Here is a 26,480-nt window from a genome sequence, read left to right as displayed (position 1 = left end):
TGAGAGACCCAAAACAGCTCCTGCCCTCCTGGCTGCTTTAGGTTTTGATTGTTCTTCATTCATTTCTTCATAATTTGAAGAAAAGGAAAAAAATTAGTCTTTTATGAAGGGGGCAGACAAGTAAATTATTATTTTGCTTCTTGCTTGACTTGAGGGCTAGAGATTAATCTATTTAGCCCTTTCGCTGGTTTGAATTAATGTCAAAAGGAAGAAACGCACCCGGGAAAATTAGACAGGAGAGGGATCACCTTTAGCTAAAACCATACTTTGCGTGCATTAGTTTATTTGTGCTTATTTTTCCTACGTCGGTTCTCCGATTGTAAGGAAATATACCAAGTGCGAAATAAACGTTTCGACAAAGTAAATAACTGTTATTACTACTACACGTCCATAAATATGGTCTAAAACTAATAATTGATCACAGCACTTTTCATTTCTCTGCTTACACTCACTGAAGGACACGGTGCACCGAAAGCCGCGGAGGGCACGAAGCGAAGGAGCTGCGGGGAGAGGGCGGCCCTGCTCGGAGGCGGTGGCCCCGCCGGGAAGAGGTGACACGGGACTTCATACCCGCAAGAGAGCTCGGAAGGGCCGTCTGAGGAGGGTGGCAGCGAAGAAGCTGGTTAAAAAGGAAAAAATAAAAGGAAGAAAAAGAGCTGGGGAGATGCTGCCCAGGTGGACGGCGAGGACGGAGCTTGCCCCTGGGGTGGCGAGGTCTGTCCCCCTGGCTTGCAGGACCCCATTTTCCCCAGAGCCCGGGGCGGTAGCAGCGCCCGGACGGCCGTGGGTCCCGCAGGACATCCGAGGGGTGCGGGCGGAGCAGGGGGAGCGAGGGCACGGCCGGGGCTGGGCTGAGCAGGAGCCGGGACCCCGTCCTGGCTTGGGCCGGCGCGGCCTCCGCTCCCGACACATCGAGGGCACGGCCTGAGGCGGCGGCGGGGCCGGGCCAGGCCCGAGGCTGCTCGGCCCGGCCACGGGGCCACTGCCGGGGCAGGCAGCTCCCGACAGCCCCGCAGCGCTCCCCGGCCCGGCTATGGGGCGGCGGGGCCTGCGGAAGGGCCGGCAGGGTTGGCTCGTTCCCCTCGGAAGCAGCGCATCTAAGGCGAGATACATGGGGATGCTCCCAGGCATCCCTCAGAGACCTCCTGTGGCGGCCTCGGAGTGTTTTAGTCTCCTCGTCTCCAAAGGAGTCGAGAGCAAGGACGCGCTTCGTGGTAGCCCTGCTGACACCAAGCACACTGGCAGGCACCTGAGAACCCCCGGAAAGGGAGGCTGGCACCGCGGCTCGGAGGTGTCCGCCAGTGCACACCTTCCCCTCTGAAGGGAGCGGTGCTCTCGTTTTCCTTCCCACCGCGGCTGCAGTGCGGGGCTGCCGAGGGGGTTATCACCTGGGAAATTGGATAGTCAGACCTAACCGCTTCTGCGGGAACAGCAAAAACACAAGGAACCAAAAAAAAAGAAAAGAGGGAGAGAGAAGGGGAAAAAAAAAAAAAAAAAAAAAAAAAAAAAAGGAAATTATAGGTCTCAAATATTCCTTAATTTATCTGCCTAGGCTTCCAAGCAGGAGGGAAAACTAGCTCTTATCTTTTTTGCTAAAGAAATTTCTGTGCAATCCCGATCGGAGCCACATCTCTCCACTGCCAAGCAGCTCTCTTTCGAGTATGTTCACATTAGGTATGATGTTCATAATAATAACAACAACCCCGAGAATTATGAGACAAGAGCACGTTTGACAGTGTTTGAGAAATTCAAATACAGCTGCATCGGCTTTGTCTCTGGTTCAGTCACATTTATTTCCCTAAGCTAGGCAGACAGCCTGAGTGAAGCATGACAATGAGGTTTGTAAATAGCAAATGGAAGGGTTTGCGGGGTTGTTGGGTTTATGTTGTTTTTTTTTTTCTTCCTCCCCTCCCTGTTTGATTTTACTCTCAATCCAAATAACCTTCCTCAGTGAATGTTTCAGACAAGAGAATGTGAGCGGGAGGGGACGAGGGGGGCTTATAATTGCAGGTTCCCTTTGGAGCTGGAATTAAAACGCTGACGGCGTGTGTTGCAGAGGAAAGGTGCAGAGGCAGACTCTGCTCTGACTGCAGGACGGCTGTGTTGTCACTGCTACAGCGTTTATTTACAGCCAAGCACTCGAGAGCAAACGACGCTTCAAAAGCGCTGAAGTTGGGGGCCCTACACTCTGTGCCGAGATGCCAGGAGCACCCCAGGCGGGAGAGGGACCCGGGCCCAGGAACCGCTCCCTCCGCTGGGACCCCGCAGCCGCCCGGGAGAGCCCCGGCACCGGCGCTGCCTCTGGGCAATTCCCCATTCGCACCCTTCCTGCGCCTCCCGAAGTGGGGCTGGGGACAGGGGGAGATCAGCCGGACATGGCTTTAAAATGTCTTGGTAGAGCGAATAGGTGGGCATTAGGACAGCTAATTTCGATCGGTTACTCTTGCCAGGTCCAAGTGCCCTGTGCTTGGCACTGCGCAGAGACCCGTACCTTAACGAAAGCACTGAGGATGGGGTGAAATTAATAATTTCTTTTCCTTTCACCAGAATCCTCTCCCTTATTCAAGTCAGGTTGTCACTTCTACAGACTTCTCCTGCTTTCGCTGGTTGAGAAATTTATTCCTGTCTTTTATCAAGCTCTTACTCTCCCCTTCCTGTAGCCTTGTCTCAGGAAAAAAACAAAAAAAAAAAGAAAAAAAAAAGAAAAAAAAAAAAGAAGAAAAAAAAACCAACAAAAAACATACCAACAAAACAAGCCAGCAACCACCCAATTTACTTCAGCTACTTAGACAAGTTAAAATACATTTGCAAAAATGTCTGCAGCTCTTCAAAACTTTCCCTGCTTCCTTATCAAAGACATCTTCCCAGCGGAAGATTTGGGAGGGCTTGTTTATTTGTTTTGGGTTGTCTCAAAACTCTCTCAGTCTGTCGCTTGTTACTGCCTAGCGTGCCCATTTCCTCACGGCCGGCCTCCCTGGGAGATGCTGTGGTCCTGGCAGCTGGATCCGAGCTGAGAACTTCACCTGCTGAGCAGATAAACCCAAAGTTTCCCGCAGAGACTATTGCGCCTTGCTAAGTTTTACTGAACACACCAGTAACTATTTTTCTTGGGCTCTTTTTAGCCACCGCGGCTTCAGCAAAAGCCTTTTCTTGTGGCTGCCTTTGCAGCCCCTATTCATGAGAAAGGGCAGGAGACGGACGTCGGAATCCTCATCTTTTCCTGGGAGGCAGGAGAGAGTAACGAGTGGGAACCTTTGTCGCTTCGGGAAGCCCGTTTCGAAGCGGACGAAGCCTGTCCCTGCTCTCCGTAAGGCAAGGAACGAGACTGCAATAATAGAATACAAACATGTGTTTTGTTTTCCATTAAGTCGATAGACCAGACAAGGTCTGCCCCGGGGAAAAGATGACTTGAGCTGTTAATGAGAGTTGACACTAGGATTTAAATAGTGAGGGCTCCTTTAGCTAGCCGTGTCTCCGCAATATTGCTTTCTGTTTTTTCCTCCCCTCTTCTTCACAGGTCTGGGAGGTGCCCCAGTAGTGCGGGCAGGGACGGTCCCTGACAGCGGGGACATCTCTCCGGGTGAAGGTGGCAGGAACCGCTATTCCGGCGCGTCTAGTTTTTTGGGGTTTTTTATGGAGGTCCTCTGGAGGCGAGAGGGGGAGACAAAAGTGCTTATAATTCTCTTCTCGATGCCCCGTGTAGGTAAATGTAAAACCGACCCGTTTTGTACTGGTACGAGCACTGCACAGAAAACTTTATGGCGTTTGAGGCGCGGCACAGCGCTGGCTGAGCTCACAAGAGCGCGGCCCGTGCTGGGGCCGGGGCTGCGGGGCGCGTTCCCGCCGGGGCCGGGCCGGGCCGGTGCCGCTGCCGCGGGCGCTGCCGGGCCGGGCCGGGCGGCGGGCGGTGCTGGCGGCCCGCGGCCACTAGATGTCGCCGGCGCCGTTCGGATGGCGCCCGCTCCCGCCGCCGCCGCCCGCCCCGGCCCGGGCCCCGCTCCGCACCGCGCCGCTCCACGCGGGCCCGCCCGGCCGGAACCGCGCACGGCCCCCGCCTTCCCCGCGGGGACCGGGCCCGGAGGAAACCTCGGAGTCCCGGGGCGGCAAGGCTTCCTGCGGCCCCGGCTGGCGATGCGGTGGCCTGCTGGGTGAGGGGCTTTATGGCGTGAATTTCCACGATAAAAGGGTCTCTGCGGAAGACGCGCATGAGGTTCGAGCCGGGAACATGGGCAGCGTGCTCCCGTGGAGATGTACGGAGTTTGTGCTCCGGCTGGTTTGCAGGGGCCAGAGCACGGCGGTGCTTGGCTCCCACGGGAATGTGGTCCCAGCGGTAAAGGCTACTGCGCACACTGGGATCCCCCACACGGAGCTCCGGTGCCGCCAGAGGCAGATGCGAAGCACGAAGTCGGCGGCTGGCCCTGGGAAAAGCTCCCAAGCTGAGCATTTCTGTTGTGTGAAGTGCCCGCATTAGCAGCCCGAACACGTAGGGAAAGGCTGACATCTGCGATTTGGTACGAGGCACCCGAGAAATGACAGACCTCCCGGTTCAGAGGGGCGCCCCCGCCTCGGCTCCCGGCGGGGGAGGGACCCACCGAGCCCCGGCGGCGCCTGCGGGAGCGGCTTGCCCCAGGGAAGGAAACCTCCTCTCCTGAGCTTCCCTCAAATCTGAAAACAGCTATACGACAGTCTCTAGATTTGGAACGTTCACGGTCAATGCCCAGAAGTGAAAAGATAGAAGGGGACCTTCGGTATAAACTTTGAGCCTGATTCCAGTGGAAGTACATAGAACAATATTTTCCAGGCTTTTTGTCCCCGGTTTACAAAATAACACCTAAAATCGAGGTTGCACCGTGGGTCGTTTTACTCAGCCTTTGTGCCAACGCACCTCTGCCTTTTGACTCCTCACTGTATAGTTTGTACACCACCCCCCTACCACCCTCCCAAATTTTTCAAAGCCCATTCGCATCACTGATCTGAAGTAGAAACAAACCAGAGCTACTTTGTTTTACAAGTGCGGGCGAGAGCCGCCATGGCAGGAGAGACCCTTGGGAGCCGGCAGCGAAGGCGCGGTCGGACCGATCTGCGCTCTCCTCACGGCAGGAGGGACGCGCTCGGACCGGCGTGGGGTCCGCCCGGCTGTGGGCACGCACACACACACCAGGAGCAGAAATTTGAAGACTTGTCGGGGCGGGGGAGTGAATAAAAATTGAAAATAAGAAAAGAGAAAAAGAAAAAATCGTGCGGGGTTAAACCCGAAAATAGCAATTTTTCAAAGTCCCCTGACAGAGGAGTCCTGAAAGTTTCTTCTCGCTCTCTTCGTATTTTCTGTAGTCTGTAGTTTGTACTGGGCTGTTGGAGTCGCGTCATGGAGGGCATATGCCATTCCCAGGGATCTGTGTTTGTGTGGTCAAAATGGTAAAGGGCACTCTCGTTACTTCGATGGGTTTCCGAGCTCTTGCTGGGCTACGGCTAAATGGCACCTTTAAGTACCGAGATACGGGGCAAAGGATGCATTGTAAGAACGGGTGGGAGTATGCTTGGCATAGCTGACATTTATTGAACTATCCAAAATTTAAAAAGTTAGTTACAGATAAAGAAATGTTAGGTGTTCCATGACACAATTGTTGCACGAACTGCCTTCAATAAAGTTGTTTTGTTTTCAGGGCTGTTCTGCAAGCGTCTTCCACACGGCTGGTGGAAAGGAGAGATCTCATGGGCTGTTCTGCATTTTCAGAGACGATCAAGTCAATCCTAAGAGGGGGGGGAAAAAAAGTCGCTTTAGAAGGAGAAAAACTGCTGCTTCGGAGAGTTCAATGAATTATTTTAAATGCCGTATCTCAGAGAAAAGGCCTCCTATAACAGATTCCTAGATCGTGTCAAATTATAATGAATTGAATCACAAGAAGCAATTACAAAGCAAATATTGTGATGGGTGTTGTGGGTAAAATCGGAGCCGGATTTATAGAGGAATATTAACTCAGATTTTTTTTTTTTTTTTTTAAATCAACATTGATTAGAATGGTGTTAAGCCTAGAGACTTCTTCCTGTAGATGGCGTCCTTTGGGTACTGAGTAATCAATAATAGTACTGTCATACTCAGGAGACTTTATTAAGCTTTGGATAGTAAAATAATTAATATATTTTTAGTTATATTTTTATTGAAATTTAAAACCCCTGGATTTATCGTAAGCAAAAGTGTGTTTCTCCTTCACGTGGATGCAAATAAAAACTGTTTGAATAAATAAGTTCTTTCTGAACATTTTGTTGTCAAAGTGTTAAATGTCCCCGTCATTTTTATTCAAACACTAACATGATTACAGCCAATTATATATTCACCACTGTTCTTTATTTTAGAGTAATTGTACTTGTCACTAATAAAACAGAGACATAATGGATCGCTACTGTTCTGAATTTTAAAGCAATTTTCTGTAATTTGATTGAATTATACATCATCTCCACTACTTTTTTATTTCTATATTTTGAAATCCTATTTTCTTGAAAATTGCAGTTCTATTCCTGTTTTGTTGATCCTGAAGTAACGAAACCTTCTGTAACATTTATAAATAGAGCCTCGTCCCTTTTGAAATGTGGAAAATCATTATTTCAGTCCCAACATACTGAAAGCTTTAGATTGAAAATCCGAAAGTCCAGAGAAGTGCCTAAACCAGACCGTTGGCTCAACACGCTGTCCTTGGAAATGAGAAGCAGAACAAGCAGTGAGGAAAAATTCTCCAGTGTGCATAAGAAGGATTGATGAGTTTACTGCAATGATTTGAGTTTCTTGGGGCTCAAACATAGAAACACTTCAAGACAAGAAGTTCAGTTGCTAGTATTTACCACGGAATAAAAAAGACACGGGGAAAATACACGCCAATTGCATTCCTGAGGAAATTTAGAGCCACTATACTGTCCGTATGTTCTTTCAGGCAGGCGATTATAGGTGAGAAGCCCAGGACTGACTTGGCTGTCTTTAGAAACAGACAATAGAGAGGCGGAATGATACAGAAGTATAAGGAGATCCCGTAAACACATACACAACAGTGTGGTGGGTTATTCTACTGCTCTTTGGGTTGTTTCTCTGAGAATGAGCTCTCAGAGGGCTGGAGTTCTGTTGTTGTTTTCCAGAGCCGAAAGCATGCCTTTAATTTACCAATTGTATCAACCATCAACGCGGAGAGGTATGATCTGCGTTGTCGACAAACACAAATCAAAAAATGATACAAAGGCTTTCACAAGTTAATTTCATCTGACAAAACACGTGGCCACCACAACAGATAAGGTTGAACTATCGTTTGCAACCCGTGCAATTGCGTAAAAAGGTGTTTTTTAAGTACAGTCAAACACGAATGTTTTCTCCATTACTTTGTAAGGTAAAGCTAAGGGAAGGTGCAGGAATGAGCGGGTGGCTCACTGTGAGATGCTTTCAGTGAAGCTCTAGTGGGACACGATACCGACCTTCAGTGAGAACCACGCTTGTTGCTTTTGCGGCTTCCTTCTTTAGTATAGCAACAGGAATTAGCTTGAAGTCGCCTCGGAAGGCAGAAAAATAATAATAAAAAAGAGCTATTTTTCGTTTAATTAATTCCAAAGTGTACAACGACTTGAGAGACTTTTCTCTGCCCTTTCATTGATGTTTGGAAATGAATGCGAAAATAAAGTGTAATGTCACCCTCTGCAATATTCTGCTAGAAGACAAATGGAAATTACTTATTTGTTGGAGTTTCCGTAGCTACGGCATGATTTCATTACTTGGTGGCGTGTATAGCTCGATTATAATAAACATTGTTTTCTAAAAACTCCTAGGAAACATAACCTCAGTGTGTGTGAGCGTCTATGCGAGTGCCTCATCTAAAAGATGGAGAGAAGAAACCACACCAGGGGGATGCATTCCGGGAGAAATCTACGTTTTTCTTCTCCGCATTGTCAATGCCGGGAGAGTCTGTCTGCAGCCACTTCATTTTCTTGGTCATACTATTAGCGAGGCAAAACTGCAAGACCCAGGCTTTAGCGAGGCATGGTCCGTGCTCGGTGGGAGGGACACAAATGGGATTTAACTTGTTGCCAGTCATTTTTGTGTGTTTGTTTGTTTGTGCTGGTGCTTTAAAAGCGAAACAAATTCCAGAAACAAAGCGGGGGGGAGGGGGAGGCTGGGGAGAGAGGGAGGAGGAAAACAAGCTCTATATAAAAGGCATATCATATTAAAATAATACATGGACACACCCACTGGTATCAAGGGTACGATATCAGCCCTTCCCCAAGAAACTTATTTCTAAGTGGTAGCGGTTATAATCATCCAACAAGCCCCTTGCCATCACTCCCCCCTCCCTCCGCTAAAGAAAGGAAGAATGAAAGAAAGAAAACATGGAGACCACCCTGCCCGATATAAAAAGTGTTCAGAACAAGCTACACAAAGAGGCACATCCTGCGAGCCCTACTTGTGCCAGGACACCAAGGAGCGAGCAGGGTCCGCTTCCCGAGCAGTCATTGGCGCTAGCGCCAGCCCCACCATCCCGACACCCGCCAGGCGCGGCTCCGGCCGCGAGCGGGAGCGGCACCGCCTCACGCCTGAGCCCCGGCACGGGCAAAGTCATCAGCATCCTCACTCCGGGGCTGCCGAACTCCCTCCCTAGCGCGGCGCACGGTCCATTGTGCCTCTCTTTCTACATCGGGCATTTTGCTGCGGTGGCAAGGGAACCCCGGGGCGGGGGAAGATAGGAGGATAGGGGAGGAAGACGCGCTTTTGTAGGCCCTAAGAGATGGATCCGCAGCTGACCCGGCCGAGTCCGACACCCCGGCGGGCCGAGGGCTGCGGCGAGGCGCGGTGCGGGGACTGGGCCGCGGCGCACGGAGCGGCGGCGAGCGGGCAGCGGCGGGCGCGGCACGGCCAGGTAGGACGGGCGGATGGGCACCCCCGGGCACCGGCGCCCCCCCGCGCCCGGATGCCTTGGCGGAGCCAGGGAATGGGAACAGCGCTGCGAGAGAGACCCTATCTGTCCTTCTGCTGAGGAAGGGGTGGAAGCCGGGGAAGGGGGGCGGGTGGAGGAGGGGGGAAAGGGCGTCTTTTCTCTCGAGTCACCGAAAAACTGCAAAGCCAGATTCATGTGTCATTTGCCAAAGATTACGTTTATAGGAGGCTGAGGAGCTTTACAACAACACCATGAAAATATTCCAGCAACAGTTTCTTAGGAGTCAAAGAGCAGCTAGAGGTCTTCTTCAAGCACTACTTGGGGTGTGTTTTGTTGTTTTTCTTTTTTCTCCCCAGGTCCCCCGTATTTTATTTCACATTCTTTGCTTCAATATCACAACGCCGACAAAAGCACCGGCCTAGAACCTTTTAAACAGTAAACCCAACAGAATATAAAATTATGTATTTAAACTTCGAGAACAAACAAGGTTTTTAAGTTTTTCATTTCTACCTTGCATTTTATTATTGTCGTCTGCATAACGCTGTGGATAACTCCTAAAGGATATTTTATATTTTTGTTTGATTTCTGAATTAAGGAGAGCTTTCGTTACACAGATAGACCTATTGCCTATGCAGGTGTAACGGCTCTTTTCGGCACACTGGCATATAAAATAATAGCGATATTTAGGATCTAAAAACCCGCAGGTCTTCAAGTTGGCAGTGAGTATAAAAATATTCTGTTCTGAAAAATTCTGGCAGTGGCAGCTGAACACAATAAATCTAGTGGATGCTCTACACCGCCTAGATAGGCTTTCTGTGGATAGTATTCTACAGCTACAGGAATAAATAAATAAAATCTTCAGCCTTTAATTAAGGCGATTTAATTCAGACCTCTCCACTCCGCGTAGTCGCCGTGGGAAATGTATACTCCAATGTTTACTCGGATCTCTTTCTGTCACTATTCTGTCTTGTTTTACGCTTACGACATCAGCAAAGCTTTCTGGCCCCTACAGCCATTGTTTCCCACTTCGACGTTCTGCGTTCAACCTCTGCCCGCCCAAGAAACTCCCTAAAGTTCAACAGGAGGGGAACTCAGTGCACTTAGTTTATTAATGTCATTGTTTTAACGCTACCTCTCCTCTAGTTGCTCAGGCTTCTCTAAGGTATACAGTGCCCCGCTGGCGGTTCCTTATGGTACAGTGCAGCTTCTCAAAAGATCATCAGATGGAGAAATTTAGCTCTTTTTGAAACATTTAAGTAACTGAGCAATTAATTCTGAATGGGGTGGGGGGAGGGAAAACTAGAAAGCTTAAATAAGGAGAGCAGGGGGGAGAGACACAATACAGCTAGCCCAAAAACAACAGGGATGTGTATGCATGGGAGGAAAAGGTTTGTATTTAAAGTGTGCTTGCAAGGTCTTCGGCACAATATGTGCTGCTCTCCTTAAAGGGGCACCGAGTGCCAATAACCATTAGTCATCCAGTAGGGACCTTTCATTACAGATTTATCTTTAGGTGGAGTTCCCCGAAGGGAACATAGCTGCGGATTTCAAACCCGGTCCAGTTCCAGTCACACAGTGCGTACCTGCTTCAATAGAAGGGAGAGATACTTACCAGAGTTTCGGGAGTGCGCGGATAGCACCAAGGTCTCTGCAGTGCTCCTTTCCTCTGCGGAATACTATCTTGCATCCGAGGCAGTTCCCAGTCTATATTTGATATTAACAGCCTCAAATACGAGGCTCTCCCATAGACATTTTTTTCCAGGGTTTTCAAGCAAATTTCTCGGTGCCACAATGTTATGATGGAAGGATGCTGAAATGACAGGCCTCGTAGACGCTTGTCTTAATCATCGGCTTCTTAATTTAGTTTTAGTGCTGTGGTTTTGTGTGTGTGCGCGTGTGTGTCTGCGCTTGTGTGCGCGCAAGAGAAGCCTCTGACAACCTGCAGCTTCCTAATGACTGACGAGGCAGGGCTGCTGCAGCAAAGTAACACTTCCCTGGTGTGAAGACCTCTTACTGGGAAGTTTAGTTCACTACTGTTCTCGCAATCCTAATCGTATAACTTGTAACTAAAACCCAAGGAAGAAGGATATAGCATGCTAAATAGACTAACTTCTAATCACTAGAAGCTGTTGAGGATTAACTGGAAGCTGACTAGAGGCGGACACCTAAACTTAAATCTACAAATTCAGAGAGAAATCTGGACCATTGAATGCTGCTTCCTCTCCCTCTTTGCCTCCATTCATCCATCCACCTTCAGTCCCATTCACCCCTCTTCAAAATGTTTGACTACCTCTTTCTCTTTGTTAGCGCACTGCTCCATCCCCACTCGCCATGCCTTAGCAGCAGGGTATCAGTATCTGCTGAGCAGTCCTTACCTTAATTGCCCAGGTAACCTGGAATAAATAAGGCAAGGTTATAGTCAAGGGGGAATAGAATTATATAAGCGTACATGGAGGCATTTGCTGTACCGAATGTGATATTACTGATTGTTAAACCAAAGTGTCCGGACTCGTTTCATGGAAGCATGATGCCATCGAAGCGTGGTTACTAAATACCCTTTCTTCATGGCTGAAAAAAAATCTCATTCATTTCTTAAGCTGTCAGTACATTTTAGCAGCTTAACCGCCTTGAAAGAGCCCGAGAGTACAGAGCCACTATACCCGTGTGAAGGGGGATTGAAGGCTGAAGCTGGGGCGGGGGGTGGTGCAGGGGAAGTACGCTATATGCATTAAGTGTACATTGGAGAGGGTCTTTTCTTCCTTTGGCCTTTAATTTAAAAACTAAATAAAAATTAAAATAATAATTTTAAAAAAAAGGTAGGGGGGGGGCGGGGGCAGAAAAGTATGTGGTTGAAACACTATCCCTACGAGTTATACCCAAGAGCTGCACGGAGATCGCTGTTGAATGGCACTTCAGCCAGGAGGTTTCAGCTCAGCTATTCAGCCCCATCCTGACCCCGGAGCTGGATACTCTCGGTCCATCCCCGCCGCTCGGTTCGGTGCATCCGCAGCGTCGACGAACGCGCAGGTGAGGCACCATTCACACTCTGCAGAGAGCGGCTCCCCTCTGCACACCCACCCGTATTTCACAGGGCTGGGGCTTGTGCACTTCAGTTCCATGCACAAGCTTCTACTCCAAACACTCCACAAAACCTTCCCTGTTAGAAAATCCTGCCATGGGGGACTTTCTTAAGAGAATTCGGGTTTAGCCAGAGTTGAGCAGCCAAACCTGCCGCTCATGCAGTGCCCCGATGCACAAAGGTACCACTGAAGTGGAGTCGTGTTCGGGGCAGAGCTCAGGAAGGAACTGGCGTTGCAGTAAGACTCCCGCATTTCCAAAGTAAATAGTTTTATAAATGATGCCTTTTCTGCTGAAGGAGAGAGAGGAAAATAATAATAATAATTAAAAAAAAAGACTCGAAAGTTTAAGTTCAGCAGAAATTATAATTATAATTGACGTGGCTTCTCTCACATATCTTTTTCTCTCCCGTAAACAATGAATTAATCTTCATGGACGTAGAAAGAGATGTACTACATATTGGACAAAACATTTCCTTTTTTGGTAGAACTGTATATCCACAGCATTAAAATATATATATATATAAAAATCCTAAGTTTGTGCACAGAGTTTTATTCCTCACCCGTGACAAATGACCAAATGTTAAATCTAGATCATCAAATGTTTTTAAAGTGTGCTTCTTGTGATGTTAGCCTTTTGCTCAGAAATGCAAAAAAGATAAAACTTCTATTTTCTTCCCTGCTACATTTTCATCCCTGAGGATAACACAAAGTAAACTCAGCTTTGACCTAAGAAACACCTCAAGGCATTAAAATTTCAACAGGCAATGTCAGTGTTACATTAAACAAGAACTCCTCCAGTTCGCTACAGAGCTGGGATTTGAATAAAACGTTCAATGTTAACAAACAATACACACGTTTGGCACTTTGTGTATTAAATGGATCAAAGAGATTTGATAAGGCACAATACACCATTTGTACAGACCTGATTGAGTTAATATAATATCAGCAAATTTTACAACGAAATGAATCTGTTTCTTTTCTTTGTGTTTAAAACCAGCACAGATTACAAATTTTAATGATCTGAAAATGTTTGGTATACAAAATCATGCTTATTTCAGTATTAGCAAAAACACAAGAAATTTTTCAACACAAACACCCAGCTGTGTCTATTTTAAAAGCAGTTCAATGACAGCTTGCACTTATGAGCATGCAATCAGCTAATTTCGCTTTTTTTTTCTTCTGTGTTAATCAACACTTTCCTTCCTGCATATCAGAGTACAAATAGTATAGTTACTCCACATCAGTAAATGTTTACGTAACCTGTCCTTTCTCAAGAATCTGGTTACACCGAATCATTACATGCTAGACCGAGTAGGAAAACGCACTGGGCCCAGCCACCCTAATGGGATCCTAGTGCACCATAATGACACATATTAGTTAATGATCATCATAATCATAATAATATGCAGGAAGCTTACCTTTCCTCTTACCCCTTGCCATGGTAGAGTCATACAATATCCTCCTCATTGCACTCTTCGTCAAGAAATCCCATACATTGACTTCAGTATTGAGAAACGAAATAATTATAAATTGTCATGATTTAAAAAAATAAAACAAAACCCAAAATATACAACCTGAATTTCTAAAAAAACCCCAAAATCTAAAACTACACAACAAACAAAGGAAAAAAGAGTGATTGTTGATCATTAACTTGTGTGTGTGTGTCAGTAGCAACCTGTTATGAAATTGGTTAAATAAATACAATTGTGGTAAGGTCATTCGAGGTTAATCCAATGCCCAGAGTTCATGGCATCCCCAATTGCAATTGTTTATTACCGGCCCATTTTACTTGTCCTCGTTATTTACTCTCTCTTTCCCACACTCGCTTTTCCTCCCTCCCTCCTACCAGACATACACAAACACATATATAAAACGCACGTCTGCACAGAACTACATTCATTGCATTGTGCTCTAACCTGAATTTCCTTGGGATAAGTTGTTTTAGCTGGGGTTGAGCTGCACGTATTGTTTCTACAGAGCATCTTTTCCTCCAGCACAAACGTGAAGCAGCTTAACGCGCTGCTAGAGGTTTGCCACAGCTTTGGTCTGAATGCGATCAGCACGCTCTCTCTCCATCACATTTCCCCTTCTCCTTTCCGAGAAAGAAAGCTGCGCGATGTATTTCACTTTGTTTTCCTCTTGATTTTTTTTTTTTTTTGTTTGTTTGTTGTTGTTGTTGTTCCCGTGCTGACAGTAAAAAACGATAAGCTGTGGACAATTAATACCCAACCCTTTGGTCCCGGCAAAGCGCAGCCGTAAGCCCGAGCCTGTATCACCGCGTCTACTTGCGGAAAGCGGCGGTGCCAGACCCTTTCCCTGCCCCAGGAGAACCCGGCCCGCTGCCGCCCGCCCTATCCCTTCTCCCACAAAACGAAACCCCGCGGAACTCAGACCCCGCGGCCGGGCCCACGGGCCGGGCCGCCGGGAAACCGCAGTGTCCATTTCATGGGCTACCAATGCCAACATTTATTTTGTACGCCTGGCGCGCGGCCTGTGCTCGGCCGGCTCCGTCCTGCGCGGAGGAGGGGGCGGACGGGGCCCGACGCCTCCCGCCCGGCTCTGGCGGCCGCGCGAGGGAAGCGGCGTCCGAGCGGGAGCGGCGCGGGGCTGAGAGGGCGGCGGCGGGCAGGGAAGCGCGCAGCCCGGCTCCGGCCCCGGTGACACGGGGCGAGCGCAGGGGAGGAGATGGGCCGCTCGTTGCCGAGCCTCCCCACTCACAGTCCGGAGAGCGGCGGGCACGGCCCGAGCGGGCCGGAGCAGACCCCGTCTTCCCCCGGCAGGCCGCGGGCAGCGGCCGGGCCCATCCCGCCGCCTGCGTCCCCTCCGGACGATTGTTTTGTTTTCTGCCTCGGCAAAATAGCAAACAGAAATAACCGGGCCTGGGAAAATAAACACGCCGAGCGACTTCGGCGGGATCCGCAAAGTAGTACCTCCGCCGCCACCGGTGTGCCGCTGCCGCTTCACCCACCCGGCCTCCCACCCCGCCTCCTTCGTCGCCAGAGGAAGGGGCAAAGCGGCTAGTGGCGGCTTGAGTCCGCCGGAGCGACTAGGGGAGCGGGCGGCCGGGCCGGGCCCGCCGCCGCGGGACGGGCGCGACTTGTTCGGCGCGGGGGGATTTGTGCTCGCGGCGGCGGCCGGGGGGGGGGCACGGGGCGGGGGGCGCGCGCACCGCGCGGTGATGCGCCTCTGCGCCGGTATCCCTGCGCCGCGGGAGCCGCGGCGGCGGCGGGGGCGGGGCGCGCGGGGCGGGGCGGGGCGGGGCGGCGCGCCGCCATTGGCCGGCGGGCGGGCAGACGCGCGGGCACGCCGCCGGCCCTGATTGGGCGGCCGGTGGGAAAGGTTAAACCAAAAAATGTTTTACAGCCCCGGTGCGTGCCGGCAGCTCTGAAATTAATTGCGGCCGGGGCGGGCTGTATCGCCCGTCTGCCTCGCTCCGCGCCGGCCCGCGGCGGCTGCTGCTCCCTCCTGCCTCCCCCTGCGCTGCCGTGCCGGGGGAACCGGGCACCATGAAGTAGCTTTTTTTTTTTTTTTTGGTGTGTCTGTGTTTGTGTGTTGTTGCCTTTTTTTTTTTTTTTTTTTTTTTTTTTTTAGGTTTCAGAAGGTTTTTTCCTTTTTTCACCTTTTTTTTTCTTTCCTTCGCTGCGACTCGGTTCGATTTTTCTCTGATCGGTGATTATTATTACCATTATTTTTTCCCTCCCCGGCGGTTCCTGTCCGTGCTTCATGACTTGCCAGCGCTCGAGACTGCGGTCCAACTGCGCTGCCGCCGCCGCCGCCGCCGCCGCCGGTGGTGCCGCCGCCGCCTCGGCCACCGCCGCCGCTTCGGCCGCCGCCTCCGCCGCCGCCCCGCGCGCAGCTCCCTCAGCCGCCGCAACTTTCCCCCTCAGACTAGTGTGTGATGTTGGACATGGGAGATAGGAAGGAAGTGAAAATGCTGCCGAAATCCTCCTTTAGCATAAACAGCCTGGTGCCCGAAGCCGTCCAGAGCGACAACAACCACAGCAGCCACAGCCACCACAACAGCCACCACCCCCATCACCACCACCATCACCACCACCACCACCACCACCCGCCACCGCAACAGCCCCAGCGAGCGGCCGCAGCCGAGGAGGAGGACGAGGAGAAGGGCCAGCACCTCCTGCCGCCCCCCACGGCCGCCGCCTCCGGCGCCCTGGAGGTGGCCAAGGCGGACATGCTGGCGGGCAAAGGCGAAGCGGGCGCGGCGGCGGCGGCGGCGGCGGAGCTGGAGGAGAAGGAGAAAGCGGCCGAGGAGAAGAAGGGGGCGGCGGAGGGGGCCAAGGACGGGGAGAGCGGGAAGGAGGGGGAGAAGAAGAACGGCAAGTACGAGAAGCCGCCGTTCAGCTACAACGCGCTCATCATGATGGCCATCCGGCAGAGCCCCGAGAAGCGCCTCACGCTCAATGGCATCTACGAGTTCATCATGAAGAACTTCCCCTACTACCGGGAGAACAAGCAGGGCTGGCAGAACTCCATTCGGCACAACCTCTCGCTCAATAAGTGCTTCGTCAAGGTACCCCGCCACTACGACGACCCGGGCAAAGGGAACTACTGGATGCTGGACCCCTCCAGCGACGACGTCTTCATCGGGGGCACCACCGGCAAGCTCCGCCGGCGCTCCACCACCTCTCGGGCCAAGCTGGCCTTCAAGCGGGGCGCCCGGCTCACCTCTACCGGACTGACATTCATGGATAGGGCAGGATCCTTGTACTGGCCTATGTCCCCCTTCCTCTCCCTGCACCACCCCCGGGCCAGCAGCACTTTGAGTTACAATGGGACCACGTCCGCCTACCCCAGCCACCCCATGCCCTACAGCTCAGTGTTGACTCAAAACTCCTTGGGAAACAACCACTCCTTTTCCACGTCTAATGGGTTAAGTGTTGATAGACTAGTCAATGGAGAGATACCTTATGCCACTCATCACCTCACAGCAGCAGCTCTGGCCGCCTCAGTGCCGTGTGGCTTGTCAGTTCCCTGCTCCGGCACCTATTCCCTAAATCCCTGCTCTGTAAATCTCCTAGCAGGACAGACGAGTTACTTTTTCCCCCATGTTCCTCACCCTTCAATGACTTCTCAAAGCAGCACTTCAATGACGGCCAGGGCAGCCTCCTCCTCCACGTCGCCACAGGCGCCCTCCACTCTCCCCTGTGAGTCCTTAAGACCTTCTTTGCCAAGTTTTACAACGGGACTTTCCGGAGGACTTTCTGATTATTTCACACATCAAAATCAGGGGTCTTCTTCAAACCCTTTAATACATTAACATCCATTGGATCAGACTGTAAGTGAACATTTTACACACATTTGCATTGTAAATGATAATTAAAAGGAAAAAAAAAAGCAAAACAAAAAAGTCCAGGTATTTTTTATTAAGTCCCCCATTTTCTGTACGTTTGTTCAGTCTTTAGGGTTGTTTATTATTCCACCAAGGTGAGGAGTGTCAGCAAGGTGCAATGTGGGGAGATTGCATTGTAGACTATGAAGTTTGGAAGACAAAATTATAGTAGAATGTGTATCTAAATAGTGACTGCTTTTGCAATTTTTTTACTCAAATATGATAAGTCTATCACTAAAAGCCGCCCGATTCTCCATGTTTGCAGTATTATAAGTTATCATGGATATGTCGGTGGGTGCAGACCTTGAAAGAAAAAAAAAAAACCAAACCAAACCACTAAATTTATGAAAACTATAAGAAAACCTTAAAACATAATTTGTATTTAAGCAGAATTAGTACTGAAAAATGCCCAAGATCTACTTTTGGCCATTTATTATTTTATTATTTTCTTTACCGAATTGCTTTTTTTTTTTTTTTTTTGTTCATTTGTTTGTTTGTTTACTTTTAGACCAAAGATTGGGTTTTAGAAAATGCACTCAGTGTACGAAGTAATTTAAAAAAACAGCAACATTATTTCAGTTTTCAGCACTGCCCGTTCAAATTAATCAGAAGGGGACAAAATTAATGATTGCCTTCAGTTTGTGTTGTGTATATTTTGATGTATGTGGTCACTAACAGGTCACCTTTATTTTTTTTCTAAATGTAGTGAAATGTTAATACCTATTGTACTTATAGGTAAACCTTGCAAATATGTAACCTGTGTTGCGCAGAAGCCGCATAAATTTGAGTGATTGTTAATGTCGTCTTAAAATTTCTTGATTGTGATACTGTGGTCATATGCCCGTGTTTGTCACTTACAAAAATGTTTACTATGAACACACAGAAATAAAAAAATAGGCTAAATTCATATATACTTGATAGTTTTTTTGTCTCTTTTATTAACCCTGATGTGGCAGAGGCTTTAAAGTTACAGTGAGATCAGAGCGCTGCTTATTGCACAGTCCACCATTTTTCACATGCTCCTTTCTTTCTCCCCCCGCCCCCTCCCATGCTGTCTTTAGCTGCAGTATTTTCAAATGTAAAGGATCAGGGTATTTAATCAAACACCATGGCCAGTATTTCGATGTCCATTTTGGGGCAGAACTCTTATAAAGTCTGCTTAAAAATTGTTAGTAGGAGGTATGGTGTTTTACTAAAATCTGACTTAGGCTGAAAATGCTTAACATTGCATATGTATGCAAATATACACACATACATATACAATTTAAGTATATAAGCACACATTGGGAAAAAGGCCAAGGTGCATTATTGTATAGGTACTTGTTCTTCCTGCAATCTCTGAAATGCATTCAAAGTCTTATTGTACCGAAAGAAATTAATTTCGTCTCTATGATGACTCGAGACATATTAGCAAAGGATGTGTATGTGTGCGTATACACACACACACACATCAGCTATCATATGCTGGTTTGACCAAATTTAGCAAGCCGTGCTATGTGTGTGTATAAAACATAACCCTTATCTCAGAGGAGCGCTCTCCCGGAAGTACCCGGGCTGTGTGCGTGGATGTGCTGTGGTGCTGCGGCCCCCGTGGCTGTGGGTGCTGCGGCAGCGGCGGTGTTTTTGGGCAGCGGCCCGGCGCTGCGCCCCTCGGGCCGGGCAGCGGGGCAGAGCCAGCGCGGCGAGGTGAGGGCGCAGTCCGCGGCAGGGAGGCAGGGCGCCGGGCCCACGTGACGCCCTGCCTCGCATACCGATGTTCGAACCTTTTGGGGGGTAAAAGCAGCCCACCGACCAAACAAACAAAGAAAAAGAGTCAACAAACCAAACCTGCGTGGATGCGCTTACGTGTAAAGTTTTGCAAACCAGCTCTTTTTTTTTTTTTTCTCTCGGTGCCTGCTGAAGCCCAGTAACTCACGCGGGCGTCCCTAAGAAAGCTGCTTTGCCCGGAGAATCGATCCACTGGTTTTGAGGGGGCAACGCTGCCAGTAATTTTAAGAAGCATTTAATCCTTGAAAGAATTGGTGTCTTGATGAGTTTAGGGAAGCCTATAAAGGCCACAACTCTTGAAAATAATTAGAAAACTTGTGCAAAAGGTTTAGGAACTAATTGGATCCCGCGGTGAGTCCGCAGAGGACAAGTTGTTCATTTGTTACGTTTGTAGCCCAAACTGAGCTCTGCAGCAGTGCAATAAATCGGCGACTGCTCACAATAGGCCGAATGAAAAATAATCTCTAGGTCGGAGATGTTATCGCAAACGCTTTAAAGAGCTTATCTTAGAAAGACAGAAAAGAGGAAGAAAAAGAAAAAAATGCCGGGGGGATGAATAATGAAGCAGTGGAAAATCTGAATTCTTGCAAACAGTGTATTTGTCGTGCTGAAAGAATAAGGGGAGGAAGAGGGAATCTCCCGAAAATAAGTAATATATAAACAGATGCAAACAGATCTACAGGAAAGAGAGGGAAGTGAAAGGTTACGGATGAGAGATGGGACACCCAGCTTTGCACTGTGTGGGGGAGAAGGAGAGAACTCTCTGATATTCTTAGCTTTCACTCTCACTCCTGCAATTCAAAATTAATCATCACTATGAGAAAACGATTGCTTTGTTTAGGGATGGAGAGATGATACCACCACTTGGAAGATCCTACCCTCCCCCATTTTCTTGACTCTATTGTTATTAAAACAAGTGATGCAAAAAAAAAAAAAAAAAACCCAAAAAAAACCACCAAACAAACCTCTTTTTCAACAAAACTATTGGAAATAATAAAATACAATAGGTGTGATTTAAATTCGTGAAGCCTGGAGACCCCCATTCTGTGTACTAGTGCCTAAACAACTTAAAAGAGCAGCATCTGCTGCAGCTGACAAAGAAAATGATTTATTATTTACCACTTGCAACTGATTGTATGCTGTAGGAAATCCAATAGCGCATATGTAAAGTATTATTTTGTTTGCAATGTAAAAAAAAAATCTGCTGTCAGTGTACTGAAGGGAGGAAAGAGACAGATCAGGTTGGAGGAAAGCACAATCTCACCATGTCAGAGTTTGAGGTTGGCTAATAAGCATTAATTAGATAAGCGTGATGCATAATAATTCCTGAAAAGGGTAGCCTTGATGCATGTCTCTCCAGACTTAGTTTAAGCCAGCACTCGTTCCCAGAGCTCTCCTTTAGGCTCGGCGTTGCAAAGTATTGCCTAAGGAGTTCAGGTGCCACAGACTTTTCCCTCTTTCTCTTACACCAGGCGCAGGGGTGGCTGCTGAGCTGGTAATTTATTCACTTTTCCATACACGTTACCAGGAATCAGACTATTTTTGTAAAGGAAAAAAATAAGTACAGCCCAAAACAAAAATAAAATAGCACCAGTAAATCGAGAAAGTTGTCACGGATTGTGTCAGGACTGCTAAGGCCCCAAATATGTCTTTACCTCTGCCTGCTCCTCAGACAGAGGAACCCTTTTGTTCGCTGAGGCTGATCTTTGCCCAGGCTCGTTCGGCACTGAATTCGAGGTGCTGGTTTGTTTGTTTTTCTTTTTGTTGTTGCTTTATTGTTGGGGGGGTTGGTGTTTTTTTGGTGGTGATGGGTTTTTTGTGGTTTGGTTGGTTTTTTTTTTTTAGGGGGGGTGGCTTAGCATACAGTATTTCTGTTATCTGATACTTGTTTCCGCAGTGGTTTATATGTCAAATCCTCAAGCTAAGCCTCTAGGATTTTTTAAACATGTACATATCTAGAATGATGCAGTGTCTTAGCGTCGTTTCTTTAGCGTTTCCTAATTTAGAGTGTTTATGGGGGACGGGCGGTCTTTATGGAATTAAGGAGCTATTGTTATATTCTTAGTTGATGTTGGAGGTGATTAACTTTGCTCGCGTAGATCGTAGGAGAAGAAATCTGCTCATCAAGAAACATCCAATTACGACTTTAAGACTGCCTTCGCAAACATGTTTGAAGCATAATAAACAGTAACTGGAATTCTCAACGCGATATTTGGCCAACAAATTTTTGTCATGTTTTAAATATCTTTCTTTTGTTGCAGTAAAATATCATCCCTTATGTGGAATGTATTCTTACGAAAGGGTTTAAAAGAAAATGAACAAAAATGTAATTTGGCTTAAATGGCACAAAACTTCTGCTTGGGGGAGTGACATTTTTTTAATCTGATACTTGAAAAAAATAGTTTAACTGGGACGTCATTTTGCTCTTTATAACTTCTTCTGATGATTATTAAGATTTATGTCAGAAATTATGATTCAGGTACACACCCCCTCACCACTTGTGTTAATATGAGGTCTCAATCACCATGTATTCAGTATTCACTCAAGCAAAACTCCCACTGAACTCCGGTTACGTTTTGACTGAACCGCATCAGAGTTTTGCTTAAGAAAGAACACTGAGCAATACTCCTTTTATTAGCGACTTTATTCTTTAATTGTTGTATTTTCCCTTAGGATGGGAGATAAACAAACAAACAAACAAAAAAGTCTGCCTGTAGATAATCACCGCTATTGCACTTAATTGTGTGATCGCGAATAATGCACCCGCCCGAGAAAGTATATGCGCATACATCTTACGCGACTACAAAATCAGCGATTGGCAATAAATATGTATACACGCATAGAGACACACACAGACTGCAGAGGTGTCTATCCATTGCACTAGTGTCTGCAGTAGCTTCTCTGCTTTTCTGTGCACTGAAGTGTTCTTGTTTTTATTACACCCCCCCCCCACCACCACCCCTTTCCGCCCCGTGGTGAAGGTGCCTGGGTAAATGGGTCAAAAACTGGTGGGCAAATGGGTTAGGAAGAGGTGAAGGTGAAGATCAATAGAGGTTTTAGGGCTGGCTGTATCTGTTGTGCTGGGTTTGTGTGACTGTGCCCAGAGGGCGGAGTTCCTGCACATTCCTACCTCACCGGAGAACCTGCCCTCAACTCCACTTCAGCTACTCCAGAGAGATGGGACCCTCCAGAAGAAACCTGCCCAGCAATCCTTCCCGCCAGAAGGGTAGGTGCACTTCAAGAAAATCTTCCCTACCTCTTATCCCCACAGGCAGATCCATGTGATACGAATGAATAGAGATGACAGACTTCTGTCTAAACGCACAGTTTCCCCGTGGCCCCCGATAAACAGGTCGCCCGTGCAACCGAAGCACAGTTTCAAAGCACCGGTCACACCAAAACTGCGTGTGCCTAATGTCAGGATTTTCGCTCTCTCTCTCTTCTTTTTTTCTTTTCGGTCTCTTCCTCAAAGTGTTTCCTCCCCCGGCCTTCCCCCTCCCCCTCGGGCTCTTTCGTTTCAATCGGTAAGTTGGAAGTTTCTTCGCCGATTTAGCAGTTCTTGTGGTTAATCTGTAGATATTTTAGCTTGTTTTGTTAACGTGCTCTTTGTTTGCTTGTTTACCACCAATGTCAGAGAAAGTCACACGGGTGCAATGTTGTGTTTGCCTTTTTTAAAGATGCCAGGAGAAACTGCCTCTACCTGCAAGAAAGGCGCACGACGGCACTTGGGAATAGGAGTCCTCCGACGGCACCGGGTGAGTGCGGATTTTACTCCTCTTTTACACTCAGGTATCAAGTAACTTCACGCGCGATTTTTGTCCTTTGGTACCAGAAGGGGAGAGAGCGCCATTCCCGCAGATCCCTGAGCGTGCTCTGCCTTTTTGAAATATTACGGGGGCTAGGCAAAATTCCCCTCCACCACTCATGTCGGGAGGAAATTTGGTCCTTTATCCATCTCTGCTATATGAAAGACGATTTTAGCATGGCGAGTATAGGCGGACTCTGTAATGAATTATTTCTAAAAATTCTGAGCTTGTCATTTGAGAAAAAGCTACAGGCTTATCGCACCTTTCGGGGTTGTGTAAAGAGTGCTAATATCTCTAAATTTCCGGGAAAGCGACTAAATGCCAAAAATTTGGGGAGATCGAGGAAACAGACCTTGCAAAGAGCCTTACTGAGCTGAATTTTGCTTTGAGTGCTCCAGTGGAGAAAATGCGCCCTTAAAAGGGATCACGGGCAGCGTTGATGTCCATGAGGGAGCTGCAGGCACTTTCCCTTTGTCTTCCCACTCTCCAAATTCCATGACCGAGTTCGGTGTACGTTGAGATTTACGTGCCGAAATCTCGGAATAGGGGCAAAAGTTTAAATGACTGATAAAACTGATGTGCTCACTGCGCTCATCCTTGCGGGTGGGGGCAGGAGCGCTGCTGCGTGGGCAGGACCCGGGACGGGGCCCTCCGCGGACCGACTCGTTCTTCTTTGGCTGTCCTGATGCGGCAGAGGGGAAGAGCCGCGTCTGGTGTCCCACCCGGCCGATGACTTTGACCCCTTTGCTCCTGCTATTTTTGACCTCACGAAAATAATTAATCTTTTTAATATACAGCGAGTGGAGTATTCCGCGGCGCTCTGCTCGGGACACCTCAGCGCGGGGGGCAGCGGTACCGAGCGCCGGTCTCTTTCGCACGGCAGAAACCGGCGCAGGTGCGGGGAGACGAGCGCTCGCACACGCACAGCGCACGCCGGCGGTGACTTGTGACAGATCCGCCGGCGCGTTGTGTGCCCGGCGCGAACCTGCCCGGGGACGGCCCCGTGGGCGCCGCGGGGCACGGGCGGAGCCGCCCACGCCCCGCGCTGCGCAGGGCGGCTCCGCACCGGCGTATCCTCGGGACGGCAGCGACCGGCGCCGCCGGCCCCCGGCCCTTCCCGGCCCAACCGAGCGAGCGGCCGTGCCCGCACACGCGTGTCCGCGGGGCCCGGAGCGGCGGCGCTGCGCCTGCGGCGGGCTGGGGGCGCTCTCGGCCCGCGGGAGAGCCGCCCCGCCGGGCCCGGCACCGGCCCCGCAGAGCCGCACACCGCGGCGGCCGCTCCCGCCGCTCCCGCCGCCCCGCAGCCCCCGCCCGGCGGTGAAAGGGCCGCTTGCGGGCGGCGTTTGTACTCGCAGGGCCTGGGGTCCGCGCCGCCTCGCTCCCCTCAGAAAGGAGGGGAGATGCGAAGTGCACTTCTCCGTGCAGACTCAGCGTTGCGTTCTTCTAGCTGCCAACAGACGGATGTTGCCATAGGGAAAGGCGTTTAAAGTCCTCTTCCCAAGAACTAGCCCAGGATGCTTCGATCCAGGAATGGGATTGTTAAACTCACCTCTCTCTCCGCTAGAGCAAAACAAATCAGGGAAAACTTGAAAAACAAAAAAAAAAATAATAATAAAAAAATTAAACTGCCAAAATAAACAAATAACCAAAGCAACTACCAGCAACCTCCCCTCCTCCCCCGCTTCAATACTGTGTAACAGAATACAGTATCAGGCTAGCGAATTAGACTCAAAGCGAGCGGATTTGCTGCTCTCAGTCGAGGAAATGAATGCAAAGTCCATTTCAAAGAATTATCTCTAGGGAGTCCTTCAAGTGTATTTGGGGTTATCCGTGATTTGAGAGGAAAGACTAAACGAGAGGGGGTCTGAGAAAAGCCTGCCATTGTCACCCTACCCTAAGGTGAGTAAAGCATCCCTGTAAAGCTAGCTGCAAAGAACTGCTTAACCTAAGCCCGAGAGGTGAAACCTCTCCTCGCCCGGAGCCGCCTGACCAGGGAGCCTGAATTTCGAACTACAAAGGCGGCACGAAGCCTGGGCTCTCTTGGGTTGATTTTTTTTCTTTCCTCGGTGGGGAATTCAGAGCTCTTTGCAAATGTTTCGCAGGGGCATCTTTTACAGGAAAGTAGAAACACGTGAAAGGAGCTCTTCCCCTTCGGGGCGCTCCCGGCAGCTCTCGGAGCCGGGTTTGCCTCGGCCGCCCCGCGGGGAGACCTCGCCGAGATCCCCATTAACTTGGAGGCCCTCCAGGCTCAGTGTTTGCCCTGCACTGTTCGCTAGTGGAAGGAAGAGAACCCCTCTCCATCGCCTCTCGACCCCACACCCCCACCTTGCTTGCTTTTACTCAGAAATTCTCTCATCTCAAGTATTTAATATTAGCTAGTCTAAGTTAGTTATATCCAAGAAGAGACACATACCTGCTGAACCCTGACTATAGAGTAAAAAATCTCACCGAAGCCTGACTGTAGAGTAAAAAAGAGGAACCCTCTTTCAACCTCAGAACACAACCAAAAGAAAAAAAAAAGAAAAATAAAAAAAGAAAAGAGAGAGAGATAGAGAGAAAAAGAATTATTATAAAAGGAAAAAAAAGCATAATCTCATTGTGAAGCGTGGCATGTCTCAAAACGATGCATTCCTTTTATAAATTAAGGAAGGGTAATATTCACTTGTTACCAAACTGTTCTTTTAAATCAAAAATCCTGGCGATGCTATACTATAAGTTGCGTTTCAAATCTTTCTATGATGCTTGCATGCCCAAACACACTTTCATCCCCACACCAATATATTTTCTAATGGAGATGATGGCTCCGATTAGACTTTTCACTAGACCCCAAACAAAGCAAAGCTGGGACAGATTATCAGAGAGGTCTGTGGCGGGGTATGGTTAAGCATATCACATAATCGTTTATATATTTAATGCTGTGGCTCGTAGGTAACTTCACAACACGCTGGTGAAGAGTAAATCTCCCTGTAGATTTCTGAACTGCAGTTCTGATGGCGAGTGCATCTAGAGGGCTCTAAATGCATCTAGAGTTTGTACCACAGTGGTACAAAATGCCAAGTGTGTTTTTATTAGCATATAGTATACACACACTCATATGGGCTTATGAGAAAACAGATGAGAATTCTGCAAATAAAAATGGCATTGTTGTTCCATCAATGAACTTTTCCCTCTATATTTATCTTTCTATAGCTATACATATACACGTGTATGTATTTGTCCGATCCTTTCTGACTGTGAAGGTGTCATCTAGCATTCATCAGGAAAGGCAGCTCTTTTCTTGCTTGCTTGTTTATTCTCTTTGAGCAAAGTTGTTTGTTTTGCTGGGAAGCGCAAGTTGCCTTTAGTTATGTCATCACTATCATTTGTATTTAGATGGAAGGGTAGGACTTATTACCTCTATTTTTATTACTAAATCAGTGGAGGTAAAAGTACTAATAATTAAATACAGATCTCTGATTGCGGGTTGGAACAGCAAAATCGATTGTCTCTTCATCAATAAGACAAGTGTTGAGTAGCTTGCTATTGATTAGTATGTTTATTTATGCAGATCTTTAGGTATTTGCTTACATAT

The 26,480-nt window shown here is 48.5% G+C and overlaps 1 protein-coding gene and 1 long non-coding RNA gene across 5 annotated transcripts; one reads left to right on the top strand and one right to left on the bottom strand.

The window, feature by feature from the left end:
• Window positions 1-5,239: 5,239 nt before the first annotated feature.
• LOC134420347 (uncharacterized) lies at window positions 5,240-15,062 on the bottom strand. 4 transcript variants are annotated; one of them, XR_010028309.1, is made up of 4 exons: window positions 13,903-14,483; window positions 13,405-13,485; window positions 10,519-12,273; window positions 5,240-5,751 (listed from the first exon to the last, which is right to left on the bottom strand). It is a non-coding gene; the product is annotated as an uncharacterized LOC134420347 (long non-coding RNA). The 4 variants fall into 4 exon arrangements; XR_010028311.1 differs by lacking the exon at window positions 5,240-5,751 and adding an exon at window positions 14,917-15,062 and having other exon boundaries at window positions 9,105-12,273; window positions 13,903-14,173; XR_010028312.1 differs by lacking the exon at window positions 5,240-5,751 and having other exon boundaries at window positions 9,105-12,276; window positions 13,903-14,517.
• A 733-nt stretch (window positions 15,063-15,795) lies between these two features.
• FOXG1 (forkhead box G1) lies at window positions 15,796-18,249 on the top strand. The gene has a single exon (XM_063160450.1). It carries the CDS (start codon window positions 15,885-15,887, stop codon window positions 17,262-17,264), a length of 1,380 nt encoding a protein of 459 aa, XP_063016520.1. The 5' UTR covers window positions 15,796-15,884; the 3' UTR covers window positions 17,265-18,249.
• The last annotated feature ends 8,231 nt before the right edge of the window (window positions 18,250-26,480 follow it).

Source organism: Melospiza melodia, chromosome 6 (assembly GCF_035770615.1).
Source record: "Melospiza melodia melodia isolate bMelMel2 chromosome 6, bMelMel2.pri, whole genome shotgun sequence".
Lineage (NCBI taxonomy): Eukaryota > Metazoa > Chordata > Aves > Passeriformes > Passerellidae > Melospiza > Melospiza melodia.
Note: the sequence above shows the minus strand (reverse complement) of the source record. Positions and strands in the feature narration are given on the sequence as shown.

Excerpts from the sequence above, each read along its gene's own strand:
- FOXG1 (XM_063160450.1), top strand. The coding sequence starts at position 15,885 with ATGTTGGACATGGGAGATAGGAAGGAAGTGAAAATGCTGCCGAAATCC.